This window comes from Natator depressus, chromosome 1, assembly GCF_965152275.1.
Source record: "Natator depressus isolate rNatDep1 chromosome 1, rNatDep2.hap1, whole genome shotgun sequence".
NCBI lineage: Eukaryota > Metazoa > Chordata > Testudines > Cheloniidae > Natator > Natator depressus.
Genome location: NC_134234.1, coordinates 244,467,252 through 244,484,962, shown reverse-complemented (window position 1 = coordinate 244,484,962; position 17,711 = coordinate 244,467,252). Strand labels below are relative to the sequence as shown.

Below are 17,711 nucleotides of genomic sequence, written 5' to 3'. Positions count from 1 at the left end.
GAGTGAGAGAATATCCAGATCTAAGCAGAACTCAGTGATGGAAAGTCCTTAACACATGGATTTTTCTTTTCATCGCTCTTTCTGACAGTGAGCAGTGCCTCTGCTTAGGATCCTATCACAGTGCCAATGTAAATGTAAAAAAAAAAAAAAAAAAAAATCTACAGGCCTGCAAAAAATTAAATGCTTGAACTGGTTTGCAAATTGTTTAGGGTCGTATTGTGAAACCCTTCTCTACTGATGAACAGTTACTCACTGAGTATTGACAGGCAGACGCAATGCACAGCAGGGCCAGACGTTGGGTTGCAAAGGCCTCTGGGGAGAAGAGAGGCCTCTAACTTCAGTAGGACTGCTTGTGTGAGCAGTTGTCCACTGATGTGCATAAGGGGGGAAATGGTCTGGCCCTTAACTTTCTTTGCTTTCTCTCTTTTTTCTTAAATAAAAAATGTCATTGTTTAATTATTCTGCTTAAAGTTCTCCCCTTGCCAAAGTAATGCCACTCTGATAAAGTGCCTGGATTTAGCCAGCTAAAATCCTCCTGGTCTGCATTCTTGCTTGGTCAATATAATCCAACTATGCAGTATTTACCTTCTTATCTTTAAGGCTTTTGGGTTCACACACACAAAGTGGGGGGTGACTACCTACCTGGCGCTCTCTGCCCTCCATGCCTGGCTGGGCCCCCGGGACGCACCAGCTCTTCTGGTACCTGGTTCCACATCTTCCTGAGGCAACATGGGGGGTGGGGGCAGGCGCAGGGTCACATGCTCTCCCTCCCCAGATTTCTGCCAGGGTTCACATCAGAAAGTGGCCAGCAGCAGCCTTTCAGCACTGTGTGGGAGGGAAGGGACGAGATGGGGAAGGGATGACCTGGCCCATGTCTTTGCAGAGCTCATCTCTTCTCCCCACCACCCCCCACCTCTGTGTGGCTGGAAGCAGCTTGTCCCTGCCTGCCTGCACAGTGTCAAAAGGCAGCTAACACCTCCAGGCTCCTACTGGCCACCAACATAGCCCAACTGCCTCCGGCTACAGCATGGGCAGGAAGGGGTTTAGCCTAAGGATGCATTGTGCACCAGGGACCAGGGAACCTGACTGCAAGGGCTTCAGAGAATCCGGCCAGAGGTATCTCAGCAGGGGAGGGTGTCTAGGGGATGGAGCAGCCCCATGGTCCCTGGGGGCAGGACCCAGGGCTGGGGGGGGTGAAGAGGGTGCTAGGCCCCTGCTCCAGGAGCACATAAAGGGCCGATGGGTGGGTAGCAGAGGCGACACATAACTGGCTGCTGCCTGGCGCCTGCCCACACTCACCAGCCACTGCAGCATGCAGCCACCACTGGCCTTAAATGGGATGGGGGGCAGAGCCAGCATGCAGCAGGCGCTGCACTGACAGATCAGCAGGGCGATTGGCTGGCCTTGCACACTACATCTTTGCCCCTCCACCAGCCTGTCACACCCACCCCCATCATTGGCCACTGGACCGCTCCCCACTGCCGGTGGGCAGGCAGCTGGTGAGCAGGGATCCGGCCAGCAGCAGGACCTGCCAGTACTGATGGGATACCTGAAGGAGGGCTTAAATACAGGACTGCCCCTTTAAAAACGGGACATCTGGTCACCCTAACCAGATGGTACTGTCTCTATCTGCAACTGTTCTTTGTTTCTTGGACCATTTACACAGAATGTCCTTCTCCTTTGTTGTCATCCCTTCCTTTGGAAAGCTGTTTGGAATTGCCCCATGCAAGAAGGGAAAGCATCACCTCACTATCAGCCAATCAAGTACTTCCATTCCTTAGCCATCCCTACACTCTTATCTCAACACCAGCTGTGCTCTACAGGAGCGTTCCAGGACAGATTCTCATTTACACCAAGGCCCCTTTACACTGCTCTGGCAGTGTAAATGGGTCTTAAAATGGATGTAAATATAATTCATAACCATTTAAAGACCCTTTTATACTGCCAGAGAGGTGAGAAGGGGCCTTGGTATAAATGCGAATCTGGCCCTTCAGTTGTACAGCAAATGTGTGTGGCAGAATAGTGGTTGTTTTTTATTACCTCCCTATTCTAAGCAAACGGCTTGATACGGTCTCTTGTTTGAAGCTAAAATGTTAAAAGGAAAAAGATTTCTGACATGTATTTATACCTACATTGAGCAATCGATGCTTTTCAGATATTAAAAGTCTTATCTTATTCCCAAATTAGTTGGCAGATGCACTGAAGCCTGTGTTAGCACTTGCCTTTAAATTGCTTATGAAGAAGATGGTTTCTTAGCTAAGAGGCAGCCACAAACATTGATGAGAAATTTATACCATTGTGTGCAATCCAAGTTGCAGATCTTATTAAAAGAGGACTTAGTCATAGGACTGACATCTTCCAAAAATGGTCTCTCAAATTGCAGAAGCAGAATGTGCATATGTACTCATTTGCATGTATAAATGGGTTAGTCAGGCATGCTATTTTACAGGATTTACATATAAAAATGGCTGCTCTGTGCATGGATGTTTTTTGTTTGGACAATTATAAAGGAAAATTTAGCCCTGAGAGTGCTGAGAGGGGCAAATTAGTGTGTCCCTCACTCGGCATATGGTATGCACCATTATAGCAACAACCCACAAGAGGAAATTCCCTAGCTGGCGGTTGTTGCATGTCTTTGGTATTCTTACCCCTTTTGGGCCTGAGGAGTTAGCCTATATTTGGGGCCTTGCTGTGTTGTTTCTGTTAGCAGATGAAATTGATTATTTAAGTTAGGTATTTTTTTTTTGTTCAGTCCTGTTTATTTACAAAGAATGTACACTGAACACTATAGAACCAAACAACAGAAGGCAGTTTCCTTGCTCAGAAATCCAAGTCTGTGTTTCTAACAAGTGCTGTGTCCAATAGAATCTCTGTCCCTTGGCTTCCTCTCAGGGCCACTCTCACAAGTGCTTCTTTTACCTCCTGCTGGCTTTCTGCCTCTCAGGGTATGTCTACACAGCTATGTAAGCCTAGGGTTAGTGGGACTTGAGTCAGCTGACCCGTGTCAGGGAACCCTGGGCTTGAGTGACTACATTACATTTTAACCCTAGTGTGGCGGGGTGGACTCGGTCCAGAGGCCCCTTGCTGGGGGCCTCATGGCCCTGCATCATCTTGCCCCAGAATAGAGCAGTGAGAAATCTTCCAGGCAGCCTAGAGTGGCTGCAGAGGAGCAGTCAATAAGAGGGCCTGCTGGAGTGACCAATAAGGGGCCAGAAGGGCCAGATAAAGGGCAAGCAGCAGATCAGAGCCTTCAGTTGCTGTGTGGACCTTGATGAGAGAGAATTGGGTGCAGGGATGGCTAGATGAACAGTGGGACCATGGAGTGCTCACCAGACAGAACCGAGCCCAGGGAAGGCTGCTGAAGACCAGGTGCCTGGCTGGCGGAAAGAGCAGCAGCCATGAAAAGGTCAGCGCGGGCAGGCTGAGCCTGGGGGACTGAGCACAGAACTGGCCAGACCAGATGAGGGTACCACGATGGCCTTCTTGGTTTGGTTGCAGACTGAGCCAAGGGAGGGCTGCGGAAAGGCCACCAGCTGAGGATACTGAGATGGGCCCCAGTTGGGTTGCTGAAGAAGGCAGTGCCTCTGGGAAGAAGCCTTACTGCTATGGCCCCATACTATTGCTGGGAAAAGAACTACACTGTCCCCGCTTCCAGGGTGTACAGTCTATGTGGCTTAGCCAGAGGACTGAGTCGCTGAAGACCCGCTGAGAGAACCATTGGCCGGGAGTGTGTGTGTGCTCATGAGAGGCAGGTGCCACCCCGTAGTAAGAACTAAAAATAAAGAGGCTCACACCCAGCCAACCAAAGTGGTGCAACTGGTGAGAGGTGGGTGCTGTCCTGCTGAAAAGGACTGTGATTGTAGGCATATCAGCCAGAGAAAGGGGGTGCTCATGAGGGGTGGGTGCTCACCCTGTTACACCTAGGTTAAGGATTTTCTGACTTGTGCTTCAGCTTAGGGCTCTGGCATCCACAGTGCAGGACACAGACCTGAGCCAAAGTAACCCTATCCCAGAATGCCAAGTGCTCCTCCACATGTCAACACTTCAGCCCTATGAATATGCTGCATTGTGAGAAAACTCTACTGCCCACCCTGTTTCTTAACTGTGACCGTACTATTGATGGGACTCACGTGCCCATAAGGAGCACATGAGTACATAAACTGCAAAATTACCTCCTTTGATGGCTGTCCCAATAGAACAGTGGTCCCCAAACTGGGTGGGTGGGGAGGGAGTGCCAGCTCCCCTTGGCTCCCAGCTGCAGCTCTCCCCCCCCCCCCCCCCAGCCACAACTCCAGCCTCCCAGGGGTCCCTGGGAAGCTATGGAGAAGTTTTGTGGCTGACTGCCACTCACCACTGAGTTTTGGGGTGGCGAGAGTGTTGGGGGTCATTCCTCCCTTGGCTGTGCTGAGCCAGGAGCTCTGCCACTCCTCCTCCCTATGGGGCAGCTGCTTAGTCCCCGGTCCACCCTCTGCTCCCCAATCTTGCCCTCCCTAGGGCTGTGTGTGCAGGGGCTCTTGTGACCAGGAAGCAGCTCTCTTTGCAAAAAGCTTCTTCTGATCAGTTTCCATTGAAAACCCTCCAGGATCTCTGATAGTGTGCTTGCAGACCAGTGTTCAGCAGACAATAGGTTGACACTGACCTGACCTGTAGCTGTTTGCAAAGGGAGGTGCAGCTTCCCTTTGCAATAGAGTGCAATAGACTGCACCACAGATTGGGGCAACTTCCTTAGTCATCTCTATGCAGACAAACGAACTCTGGAGTACTCCGGAGGACTTCTAGGACCCAAGTCAAACTGGGATTATGTGCACACAGGAAAGCAACAGGGCTCAGACCCTTCAGCCTTTCAGGGTTCTGTAACCCTAGGTTTGAACCCTAGGTTAACACAGTTGGTGTGTGGACACAAGGGGGGTTTGGCTTGAGCCTGGGCTGAAACCTGGGCTTACATTGCTGTGTAGACATATCTTCACACAGACACAAACAGCTTCAACCAAGCAATCCCTAGCAAACTCTCAGCCTGCATCCTTTAGCTTCTGTTTGGCTTTGCAAGGTATCCATTGCTTTGGGCAGTGACTTCCTTTAGTTTCCAACTATCACTACAGAGGGGGACTCTTAATTGCTCCTTTCATTTAGCCACCCATCAGCTTTAACGATGTCTGTGACGTCTATAGAGCAAAAGCCTGCTTGATGGGCAGCCATGAACACTTTCTAACATAACAGTACTAAGACTTGAATTTCATAGTATTGGGGCTAATATGTCCATGTTATATCTTCAGATTTGTGGGCAGCCACTGAAGGCACCTAATTACAGTTAACAGATTTTGATGAATATAAAGGGTTTTTTTTATTCAAAATCTCTTTGCGAATGAGTCTCCTAGAGGTGAGCCACTTGATGTGGGTTTAACTAAACACTCAGATTTACAGTTTCAGAATTCTGAAAAAAAAAAATCAACTGTCTTACCTTTCTGGTGTTCTCTGCATTGTAATAAATGATTTCCTTAATTATCCAAGTAATTATGCCAAAGAATAAAAGCAGTTGCTTTTTAAGTTGTTACAATTTGAAATGTACATTTCATATGTAATGTACATTACATATCTACCTTTCATTATCTATTTTATTTATTTATTGGCAGAGTTTTGGTATTTTTTTAATAAAAATTTCTAAAATAAATTAAAATATTGAAGAGCGAGGAAAATTCTTGGTAATTTGGTTTGTAACACACAGCCCAATATAATAGTCAATTCTACATAATATTGAAGAATATTATGTAATTTCACTATTTCATATTCGGCTTTCATCTTATCTGAATCCCTACAACCACTGAATGTACAAAGCTGCTACAATTAAGTGGCTGTGTTTACAGAGAAAATGATACATTTATAAATTACAACCTAAGTAGATCTCTCGCACACTGGAAAACTTAGCTTTCTGACAGAAAGAGAACTGCTATAAATTAATTGCTATAAATCTCATGGAAAATTGAGACTGAAGACTTTTCTTCTTATTATTTAGTATCCTACAAGTCCTTAGCTGGTAGGTAAAGTCCAGCCAGGTAAAAAGAGAACACCACATTTCGGTTGCTATTCAGTTCAGCTTTTAACTTTTCAACATAAAAAACAGTAATTGCTTTCAATTTTTAAGTTTATGAATTTCACACAGTCTACAGGAGCAGTCGTGAGTTCTAGGTTGAGAATTTTCTGGCAGTTAATGATCAAAGTTAAATTTAAAACTTCCAAGAACCTGAACTGTATCACCTTCTGCAGTCCTGTCATACCTTGCAAGGTTGGGGCAAGTCAGTATTTCACGGTGAAACTTTCAAGGAGTGCCTGAAGTATTTCCTGCAGGAAATGGTGTTGATGAGTAAGTGCTGAACACCAGCATGGTATTAGAAGGCACTGTGCTGCTGGAGTACTGTCTTTCATATCAGAGGATGAAACAAGGTCCTGATCATATGTGGTCATTAAATATTTCATGTCACTTTTCAAAAGAATTGCAGATTTTATCTATCCCGATTTTTCTAGCCAAAGCTTAGGTAATTAAATTTTGCCTACACTGCCCCTGTAGTTAGACATGGTAGTCTTCATTTGCTGCTGTATAATGCTGTTATGCACTGTTAAATAGATAAGCTTTGTCCCAGAAGTGGTTTCATTTCAACCATGGATAAAATGATCCATTTGTAGAATGGGTACACTTCTAAATTTTCGTTGGTTTGAAAGCTTCTATCATTTCCAGTGATATATTTCCTAGCTCTTTCATGAGGAATGCCACTAGGAATGGTAGAAGCTTTCAAAATGATACAAATTTTGAATGGCACCCAATGCATATTAGTTTGTACGGTGGTGGGGGGGGGTCCAGTGGAGAGGGGTGCCCTTCAGGTCCAGAGCTGGAAAACACTTATGCCACAAGTAGTAACTTTACTTGTACAAGCAGTCCCATTGAAGTCAGTGAGACTGTTCATGTGAGCAAAGTTACTCATGTGCACATTGGCAGGATCTGACCTTAGAACTGTAAAGTACTTCGAGTTGGTTGATTTTTCTATTCGTACAGCATTATCAGCTGACAATTTGTAGACTTCTCTATTTATACTGTTGGTATTTTTTTATTTGTTTATTAATTAAAGAGATGCTGCCAAAATCTCTAGGGTATTGGTTTTGCCTAACCCGGTGACCAAAAGTTATTACCATACGACAGCTAACGTATATTAAATGAATTGTTGGCTATGCATTTTATAGTAGATGGGTGTCCCTGTCTAAGCACAGCACCATTGGCAGTCTCTGCAAAGAGGTCAAAGGTTTGAAGAGGCATGGAATATGAACTATCCTTGGCTCCCAGTAAAGAGAGTTGAGGCCTATTTAGAAGGCAATCTAAGGAATCTAGCACTGTTGCAGACTGTGTGCTTGCCAATTATATGGATAAAGGACTTCAGTCTCCAGTTCTGTCTATCTGGTAGCTTTCATTTGCAGTAAATCCACTTATCCCCAAAAGAATAAGTAATAAAACATTTCTGTTACTCATTACAAATGTCCATCTTAGGAAGAATCAAGAAAATAACAATTTGATTTAAATGTTTTAGATCAAGTAATTATTTTAGACTCTTTAAGACCTGAAGGTTTTTTTGGTATGATAAAACAATTGCATAATTCATGTTTTGTACTATACCAGTGACAAACCTATTTTGCTCAAAACAAATAAAATTGTGCTCATGTTTGTTTTTTACTTTTTGTCATTGCATGTTAATAGCATTTTCATTTGATTTCGCCCTTTATTCGCTATCACCAATACCATATGTTTGCTTGCTTGGACCGCCTGTTTTAAAACTGGGTGAATTTTATTATTGTGTCGCCATCAGTATCCTAGCACACAAGTTCCAGTTGGGTTTGGGACCTCATTGTGCTAAGCTGTGTACAGACATGTATGGTCCTTGCCTCAAAAAGCTGACTACCTCTACCTATTCCAGTATTTTAAACTTCATAGCATCCTCTGTCACAGCACTGAATTCTTATAGTTCAATCCATTCACTATAGCAGCAGTTTTTGTTTTTTGGTACGCATGTGTGTATTTTATCTATGCAGAAAGATTTCATTCTAGCAAAGCACTTAAGCAAGTGCTTATCTTGAACTATGCAAGTCTTCCCATTGATTTCAATAGGGCTAGTCATGCAACAACTAACACCCTGCCGAAGTGCTTTGCTGGAGCAGGGTCTAAGAAAGAAAAAGATCATATAAATTATTCTTTGTGACTGATAGCCAGTCCACATTCAATAGTCAATCACATCACAGTAAAGGAGGAGCCACTAGCCAATCTCTAGTTACGGATATGTGCTGGGAGATAGGTTTGTTGTGCGACTTCTAGGAAACTTTGATTTACATCTAACTCTACCCCTTATCTTTTCAGAGTTGTAGCCATAGGTAATCACTTTGGTTTGAATGGGATGAAATATATCTTGCTTTTGGAGAGGGACTTTAAGGCAGCACATGTTGAAATAATGGGAAGTGTAAGACAGCTTGGAAATGGTATCACCAGTCATTCTTTGAGTGCTGGGCCATTCCACACATGGGAACACATGTGTTCCAAGTGCCAAAGTCCAGAGATTTTTAACAAGCAATAGCTCGCAGATGTGCAGTAGATCTCCTTATGCTCCCAAGAAAGGGAATAAGAGGCAGTGTAGGTCAATGCCCACTCAGGCCATGAGGTGGTAAGATGGTCCTACATTGGAATCCAGTGTCCTCTCCTGCTTCAGCCTTTCAGAAAATCCTGTAAATAAGATTGTAAATAGTTATTCTTTTAGCTTAGTACAGTTAGTTTTTAGTAAAGTTACTGTAGTTTGTTTCCCTGGACTGAGAATTCCCTTCCCATGGTCGGGGACTACACCCAGAGTCCTGGGCTTCAAAAACTGCATTCCTTGCCCTAGATCCTTCTCCATCAGCAACAAATACCAATGCAGCCTCTACTGTCTCGTTGAGAAACATTTTGACAAAGTCCATCATTTGTCACTCATTTCCACCAAGAACTCATGAAGCCAATGAGCTTTGCCTTAGAAAATACTTAATGGAGAAGGACGTGAGACCCCTCTTTACGTTGTCTTCACCAAACAACCAGTGCACCCCCCACCCCTCGAGCGTGTGCTTCAAGGAAGAGCCTTGGTCTCTAAGTCTAAAGACTCTTCCTCCAAGGCTTTCCATGAGAGCAAGGGATGCTCTCTTGGCACAAGGACAGATCCCCATCGAGGACTGTCCATAAGAGACATGCTCCTTCTCTGAGCCCACTGAGGTCAGACAAGTCCTTCTGCACAGATTCTAAGGAACTGGTTCCACACAAAAAACCCCAGACTGGAGGGTAAAGCATGATGGGCAGTTGGGTCCTGGAGATTATCCATCAGGGATACTCCATGTAGAGTTTCTCTCCCTCCCTCCTCACAAATCCCCTTCACAGTCTCCCTTCAGGGACCACTCTCATGAGTTGATTCTTCATCAGGAAGAGGAATCCCTATTGCACTGAGGGGCAATAGAGTGTGTCCCACCTCAGTGTCAAGGAAGGAGGGTTCTATTCTCCATATTTCCCAGTCCCCAGAAAAGAGGGAAACAGGAGACACATTCTGGAGTTTCAACAACCCAATATCTTCATTTGAAAGTTGAAATTCAGGATGGTTACGCTGGCATCAATAATCCCCTTTCTTCAAGAAGGGATATGGTTCATGGCTCTCAAAATGAAGGACACATATGGTCATATAGACATTCAGCCCTCTCACAGGCGGTTCCTAAGGCTTATGGTGGGCTGGGAGCAGTTTCAATTCCAAATCCTCCTCTTCAGGCTTGCAACAGCGTGTTAATGAAAGTTTTCTCCATGGTGGTGGCCCAGATAAGGCATCAGCGCCACACAGACTTTCTGTATTTTGATGGCTGGCTCCTGGTAGGCCACTCTTGAAAGGAGGTCAGGTTGGCTATTCAGTTTCTGATTCAAAGTCTTGCATCCCTAGGAGTTTACGTGAATGGAGAAAAGTCCCTTTTATCTCCCATGAGGAAAATGAACTTTATAGGGGCAACATTGGCCTCTGTTTCTGCCAGAGCCTTCCTCCCTGTAGAAAGATTTCAAATGATGCATAACCTAATTTATTAGATTTCCCAGAGATTGAATGTGAATGTGCCTATTGCTGCTAGGTTGTATGGCAGCCTGTACTTACGTGACACCCTTCACCAGGCTTCATCTATGTTCTCTGCAGGCCTGGCTCAATTCAGTCTACTTACTCAACGAACACCATATCAACTCCCAAGTGACCAGGGTCATCACCTCCTTCACTTGGTGGTCATACCGAGGCAAGGTACGAGTGGGAGTTCCCTTCTCCGCTCCTACCATTGTAACAGATACATCCCTTCTGGGGTGGGGCACCTCCCTGAACAGTCACACTGTGCAGGGCGTGTGGACCCCATGGGAGGTCAGCCTGCATAACAACATTTTGCAGCTGTGGGCAGTTTGCCTTGAATGCAAAGCCACCATCCTACTCATTTGCTCCCTCCACATCCAAGTGATGGTGGACAGTATCGCCACTGTGGTCTACATAAACAAATAGAGGAGCAGGATTTCACTCGCTTTGTCTGGAGGCAGTCGGGCTTTGGAACTGGTACCTAAGGCACATAATCACCATCCAGACGTACATCCCAGAAGTTCACAACTATTTAGCAGACAACGTCAGCAGGCACTTCTCAGGGACCATGAGTGGGAAATCCAGGACTCCATTCTGTTAGACATATTCACGTCATTGGGCACACCTTTATGGCACTTCGTGTCACAAATGAACATAAAACTTCCTCTATGTTCCTGAGAAGGCAGAGGTGCGACTCCCAAGGCAACACTCTCCTACTATCCATGAAAAGCGGTCTCAGATATGAGTTTCCTCCCATCCCCCTGCTTCCACAGGTGCTGAGAGAGATACATTGTGAAGAGGCCAGGGCCATTCTCCTATGGGTAGGGCCCTACCAAATTCACGGCCATGGAAAAACGCATTACGGACCATGAAATCTGGTCTTCCCCTGTGAAATCTGGTCTTGTGTGCTTTTACTTTATACCATACAGATTTCACAGGGGAGCCCAGCGTTTTTCAAATTGGGAATCCTGACCCAAAAAGAAGTTGCAGGGGGATTGCAAGGTTATTTTAGGCACTGCCTTCACAGATGGGTGGTCGGAGAATGGCGGCTGCTGACTGAGGGCCCAGCTCTGCAGGCAGCAGCGCAGGAGTAAGGGTGGCAATACCACACCAGGCCATCCTTACTTCTGCGCTGCTGCTGGCGGCAGCTTTGCCTTCAGAGTAGGGCTCCTGGCCAGCAGCTGCCACTCTCCAACTGCCCAGCTCTGAAGGCAGTGCCGCCGCCAGCAGCGGTGCAGAAGTCAGGGTAGCAGTACTGCAACCCCACCCCCTACAATAACCTTGCAAAACCCCCTCCCACCCCCACAACTTCTTTTTGAGTCAGGGCCCCTACAGTTACAACACTGTGAAATTTCAGATTTAAATAGCTGAAATCATGACTTTTACGATTTTAAAAAATCCTATGACTGCGAAATTGACCAAAATGGACTGTGAATTTGGTAGGGCCTTACCAATGGGCCCAGACAGTTTTGGTTTCCAGATCTTCTATCAGTGTCATCCTATCCTCCTCCAGACAAAATCCATCCCTTCCCAGAACTCCAGGTGGAGGACACGGGCAGGGTCAAACACCCCAACCCAGGCTCTCTCCCTGTCGCAGACTGATGTCTGGATGGGAGTTAGAAGTAGAGCGTTCTTGTTCATCACCTCTCCAGGCTATACTTAGAGTAGAAAACAATCCAAACTAGAACCTGTTGTTTGGGTAAGCCTGATAGGAGAGACTGGGTGCAGCACTATCATTTTAGATTACCTCCTGTCTCCAAAGAACTCTTGTCTCTCAGTCAGCTGCTCATTACAAATCCACCTAGCAGCCATTAGTGCCTCCCACCCTCCAGTAGACGGGTGCTCTGTTTTTATGCACCCAACTATGACATGGTTCATGAAGGGCCTTGTCAAGGTCTTCCCAACAGTCATTAAATCAACACCGCTATGGGATCTTAACCACGTGCTGTCAAAACTTACTGGTCTTCCATTTGAACCCTTAATGACATGTCCCACCTACTCATGAAACATGGAGGTGGTATTTGTAGTGGCCCTCATTTTGGCCAGGAAGGTGAGCGAAGTGGGAGCTCTTATGGTGGACTCCCCCTTTATGGTATTTCAAAAGGACAAGGTATCCCTTCACCTTCACCCTCAATTTCTACCCAAGGTCTTCTCTGAATTCCATCTTAACCAGTGGATTCACCTACCTGTCTTTTTTCTGAAACCCCATGCTTTGTCTGAAGAGAAAAGACTTCACTGTCTCGATGTCAGGGATGCATTGGCCTTTAACCTGTAAAGAACCACGCCCATCAGGAGGAATCTGAGACTTTATTGTGATAGCAGAGTGATCCCATGGTCAAGCTATATCCTCTCAAAGGATTTCTAAGTGGGTTTCTGGCTGAATTATCAAATACTACAAACTGGCTTGCATCTCACCTCCCAGTGGTAAAATGGCCCACTGCATGAGAGCACAGGCCACCACAGTAGCATCCCTGCAGGAGGTCCCAATGCAGGACATATGCAGAGCAGCCACATGGAGCTCCATACACATGTTAGCTAGGTATTATGCTCCAGTTTAGGCCTCTGCTGCGGATGCAGCAGTGGGCTCCGCAATACTGCACGCATCTTTGTTGCTGGCTTCCTTGCACCAACCTCCAGTGTGAGTACTGCTTGTCTATCACCCACGAGTGGAATACACAGGGACCATCACTCAAAGAAATGGAGGTTACTTGCTGTAACTGGAAGTTCTTCGAGATGTGTGGTTCCTATCTGTATTCCACAGTCCCTCTCTGTATTCCATACCTCCGTCCTCTCTGCATTTGGATCTGGATTGGATTCACTGTGAGAAGAGGAATTGAGGGGGTATTGGCCCTCCCTGCGTCTTATACCCTGGGAAGCACAAGGACATCTGCTGTGCACGTGCGGGCCAATGGACACTGCTTGTTAAAATCTTCAGACTCGGGCACATGCACACTGAGGTGTGGAATACAGATAGGGACCACACATCTCGAAGAACTTCCAGTTAAAGTAAGTAAGTAACCTCCATTTTCTGACTCCTCATTTTGTGGGGAGGACACAGTATTTATGTGAATATCTTAGCCAACACCAGTAACCCAGAAGACAGCCATTCTGAAGAGGTCAGATTTTCCCAGGAGACAAAAGACAAGACTTGAATACAAAATGAGCCACAAATAAGCACAAAGGGCCAAATTCTGCTGTGTTGCACTAGTATAAATCCATTGAAGACAGAGAAGAAACTCTGGATTTAAACCAGTGTATGTGAAAACCGAGTCTGAGGCACAAAATTGTATTTTCCCAACTCTGGCTCTTATCCTTTGCTTTGTGTCTCCTTCTTTACTTAAGAACTTGGTGCAGCTACCAGGTGATTTACAATACCTAGTTTGTTAACTAGTGCTCACTCAGAAACCGTCTTAAGTGCGGCAGGATAAATATGAACTGCGATTGTAGCACTGCTTTCCAAATTCAGAACTCTGCTGGGTGAAGTTTTGCTTTTCCCCACTGCTACACTGCCAGGGGATGAAGTGAGAAAAGGTCCCCAAATCACCTGCACAAAAATGACATTGCTTAGGCGATAGAAATCCACTTCTTGCATACCACACAGCTTTCCGTGTGCTTTAAACGAAAGAAACATTTGTTGGTTTCTCCCCTGTCTCCCCTGCAGTGTTTAACTCATTTGTGATGTTATTCTTGGAGTAGTAATGAGCTCCTTGTGGAATAGTCACCATGGAGGTTCCAGTGCTGTGTTTGCCAGATAAAATACTATGGTATTGTTTTTCTTATTCCTCCTTTAGGCCCTGATTCAGGAAAGCATCCTTATCCGGACAGTACTTAAGCACATCCTTAACGGCTTCTGCTTAAAGTTAAGCACGTACTTAAGTGCTATTCTAAACAAAGATGGACCTAGGCACTTACATGCTTTTCTGTCTCATGGGCCTTATTACATTATTTTCCAGAAAGATTAGTTCACTATTGATTTTTGCTGTATATGTAATGCTAAGAGGAGGGAAAGAAAGGAGACAATAGCTCTGTGGAAGGAAACTTGTATCACCCTCACTTATTTGTGGTTACTTACTGCCCAGAGAATGTAGAAACTCTCCTATGAGTTATATAGTTCAGCTATCACCAAAACACACAGAACTCTGGTCTCATTGTCACCCCCTTTGCTTGTAATATGATTAGGAATAGGGGGAGGCAGTATATGAGGATTCATAGATTCCAAGCCCAAAAGGGACCATTGTGATCATCTAGTCTGATCTCCTGTATAACAGAGGACATAGAACTTCCCCAGAATAATTCGTTTTGAACCAGAGCATATCTTTAAAAAACATCCACTCTTGATTTAAAAATTGCCAGTGGTGGAAAATCTACCACAGCCCTTGGTAAATTGTTCCACTGTTAAAAACAGTGGGAAGAGAAAGTGACTTGCCCAAAGTTACACAGCCCATCGGGGCAGAACCAGGAATGGAACCCTGATCCCCAGTCTAGCATCCTATCCACTGGCTTACAACTAATTGTTGTATTACAGAAGTGCCTAGACACCCCAAATGAGACACTAGAAAGACTACTGTGATCATCTAGTCTGATTTATAGATCAGGAGAGGCATGCGGGGAGTCAATGTGACCTACTGGGTAGGGTGGGGCACTGGCCTGGGAGACTGGGGTTCTAGTCTCAGCGCTTCCACTGATGTGCTGTATGACCCTGAGTATCTTACCTCTCTGTGCCTCCGTTTTCCCTCCCACCCGTTGTCTGTTTATTGCAAGTGCTGCAGGGACTGTCTCTTACTATGCGTTCGTGCTATGTCTACTAGAATGGAAGCCTGAATCTCAGTTGGGGTGTCTAGGTACTTCTAAACTATTAATAATGCTCTGCTTTCCCCTTTGTTTATTTCTGAGTGTTCTGCTATCCACTACTGGGACTGATTGTTCATCAGTATAAATCTTGAGAGGATCCCAGGAAGGACCTTCTTTGCATTCAGTGTTGGCCTATCTGTGCTCCCATTTAAGTGAATGGGAATTTCACTGCTGACCTCAGCTGGAACAGAGTTAAACCAATGCTGCAAGCACATTGCAAATTACCTAATATGTCTTAAGTTGGGCATTCAAAAATTGAGGCGCACACATTGAGTGGCCCCTTTTGAAAACGTTGGCCTAAACTTTTGGTAGTGTTTGACACAATATAGTTTATACTTCATCCCTCATTCTGTAATGTTTGCCAGAGGGTATGAGTACACTGGAACTGGAAGGGGTGATTCTCAGCTCAAGGAGACACACCCATACTAGTTCTGATAAAGCTAATGCGGTAAAAATAGAAGTGTAGCCACTGTGTGGCATGAATTGCAGGAGGGACTAGCTTCCCTGAATATGCACTTAGGGTCTCAGACAGGATCATACTTGGGGTGGCTAGCCCATCCCACTGCTCATGCTGCTGCAGCTACACTTCTCTTTTTAGCACACTAGCTTGATGAGAGCTAGCACAGGTACGTCTGCTTGACTTGGAACATGCACTTTCAGCTCCTGTGTAGCCATATCCAGAGCATGGTTCTGGTGATTTAAGATTGTGGCACTAGAATGCAAGCTTGTTGGGGCCAGGGACCTTTGCTCCTATGTATTTTTAATACTGTCAAGCACTGTACTCATCTGTGGAACTATGTAAATAATTGTACTGGTGTCCTTATCCCTGATGTTAGTCTTGTCTTTTGTCTTTTGCAGCACTTTTACAAGCAGTAATAGATGGTGATCTTCTGAAGGTACGTACCGCAAGTTGAGTTTCTCCCTCTTCTCAGCTATTTGCAGCTGTGATGAACTATGAGTTATAGTCTACTCCTCTCTCAAAACATAAACATACTGCTGTAAACCTTGATCGTCAAATGCCACTTGCAGGGTACATTGAATATTAGAGGAACAACAGCCAAGTGAGGTATGATTGAAATTCAAGTTAATAGAATCTGGTGTTATACTGCACCTGTCATACTCCAGGAATCCCAAAGTACTTCACGGAGCAATGGGTTGATTACACAGTAAAGTGATTATGTAGGCAAATGCAGTGCTGAGCAATACAGTATTACCAAGCCAGCCTTGCACAATAAAGCTTGTTTTACTGAAAGGGGAATGTTGGTCAGAACACTGGAGTTGTCCCCAATTCATTTAAAAGAGTGTAAGGATATTTTTAATTTCCACCTAGACAACTACAAAGGTAGGAAGAAGGGACTTTGGTTTACTATCTCATGATAGATAGATGCAACTTTTGATAGTTAGTCTCTGCTCCCCTTCACACTGCACTATAATGTCAGGATTAACTATGAGCCAAGTTCTTCTGACATTTAGAAGGGCTTGACACCCAAAAATCTTGGCCAGCCCTAAGTGTCAGCTATTGGCAACTCTCTCAGGAAGGAGGAAAGGGGGCAGAGGGAATGTGTTTAATTCCTATAAGTGTGAAGCTCACTTTTGATGATTGCAATCCCTATTTTTCAGCAGCTAAGGGTGCATTTACACAGTGAATAAAAACCCCATGGCAATGAGTCTCAAAGCCTGAGTCAACTCACTCAGGCTTAAACAACAGGAGTACTTGTGGCACCTTAGAGACTAACAAATTTATCTGAGCACAAGCTTTTGTGGGCTACAGCTCACTTCATCGGATGCATGCAGTGGAAAATGCAGTGGGAAGATATATATACACACAGAGAACATGAAACAATGGGTGTTACCATACACATTATAACGAGAGTGATATCACTCTCGTTATAATGTGTATGGTAACACCCATTGTTTCATGTTCTCTGTGTGTATATATATCTTCCCACTGCATTTTCCACTGCATGCATCCGATGAAGTGAGCTGTAGCCCACAAAAGCTTATGCTCAAATAAATGTTAGTCTCTAAGGTACCACAAGTACTTCTGTTCTTTTTGCAGATACAGACTAATACGGCTGCTACTCTGAAATCACTCACGCTTGTGGGGCTAACAATAGCATTGTAGATGTTCCTGCTCAGTCTGGAGCCTGGGCTCTGAAATCTGACATTGGGGGTAGGTCTCCCAGCCTGGGTTCTATTTTTAGCCCTGTAGCACAAGCCGGAATCAGTTGACCCAGGCTCTGAAACTCGCTACCACTGTTTTTTTGTTTTTTGTTTTGGGGTTTTGTGGGTTTTTTGGTGTTTTGTTTGGTTTTTTGTTGTGTAGATGTACCTTAAGTGGTTGGGATTTGCACACATGCCCCTGAATTTGCGTGAGTATTGTGACTAACAATTGCAACATTAATTGGAAAAAGTCTTGAAGCTATCTGAAAAAGTGACCATTCTGTCACTCCTGATCTTTGCCTATAGATACACACCTCTACCCCCACTATCCCACTGGGCAGCAGTAGCGATGATTCACTGTAACCACCATTCATTTCTACAATATTGCCCTTTCCCTCATATCACATTCTATTCTGAAATTTACAGCAGTTTCCCCATCCCTTAAGGCTACTGTAATTTATATGGTGCAACTCCCCCTTGAATCTTCTTCAGGTGCATCATGACTTTGTGTCATTGCATTATGACAATGGGATATTATTATGTCATCTCAACACTGTT

The 17,711-nt window shown here is 45.0% G+C and overlaps 1 protein-coding gene across 6 annotated transcripts in view; it reads left to right on the top strand.

The window, feature by feature from the left end:
• Positions 1-17,711, top strand: part of DGKI (diacylglycerol kinase iota) — a 286,887-nt gene that overhangs the window by 250,717 nt on the left and 18,459 nt on the right. For all 6 annotated transcript variants that reach the window (XM_074939900.1, XM_074939905.1, XM_074939893.1 and 3 more), the window contains one exon: positions 15,849-15,886. In XM_074939900.1, the coding sequence (XP_074796001.1) occupies positions 15,849-15,886 (38 nt within the window). The remainder of the gene's footprint in view (positions 1-15,848; positions 15,887-17,711) is intronic.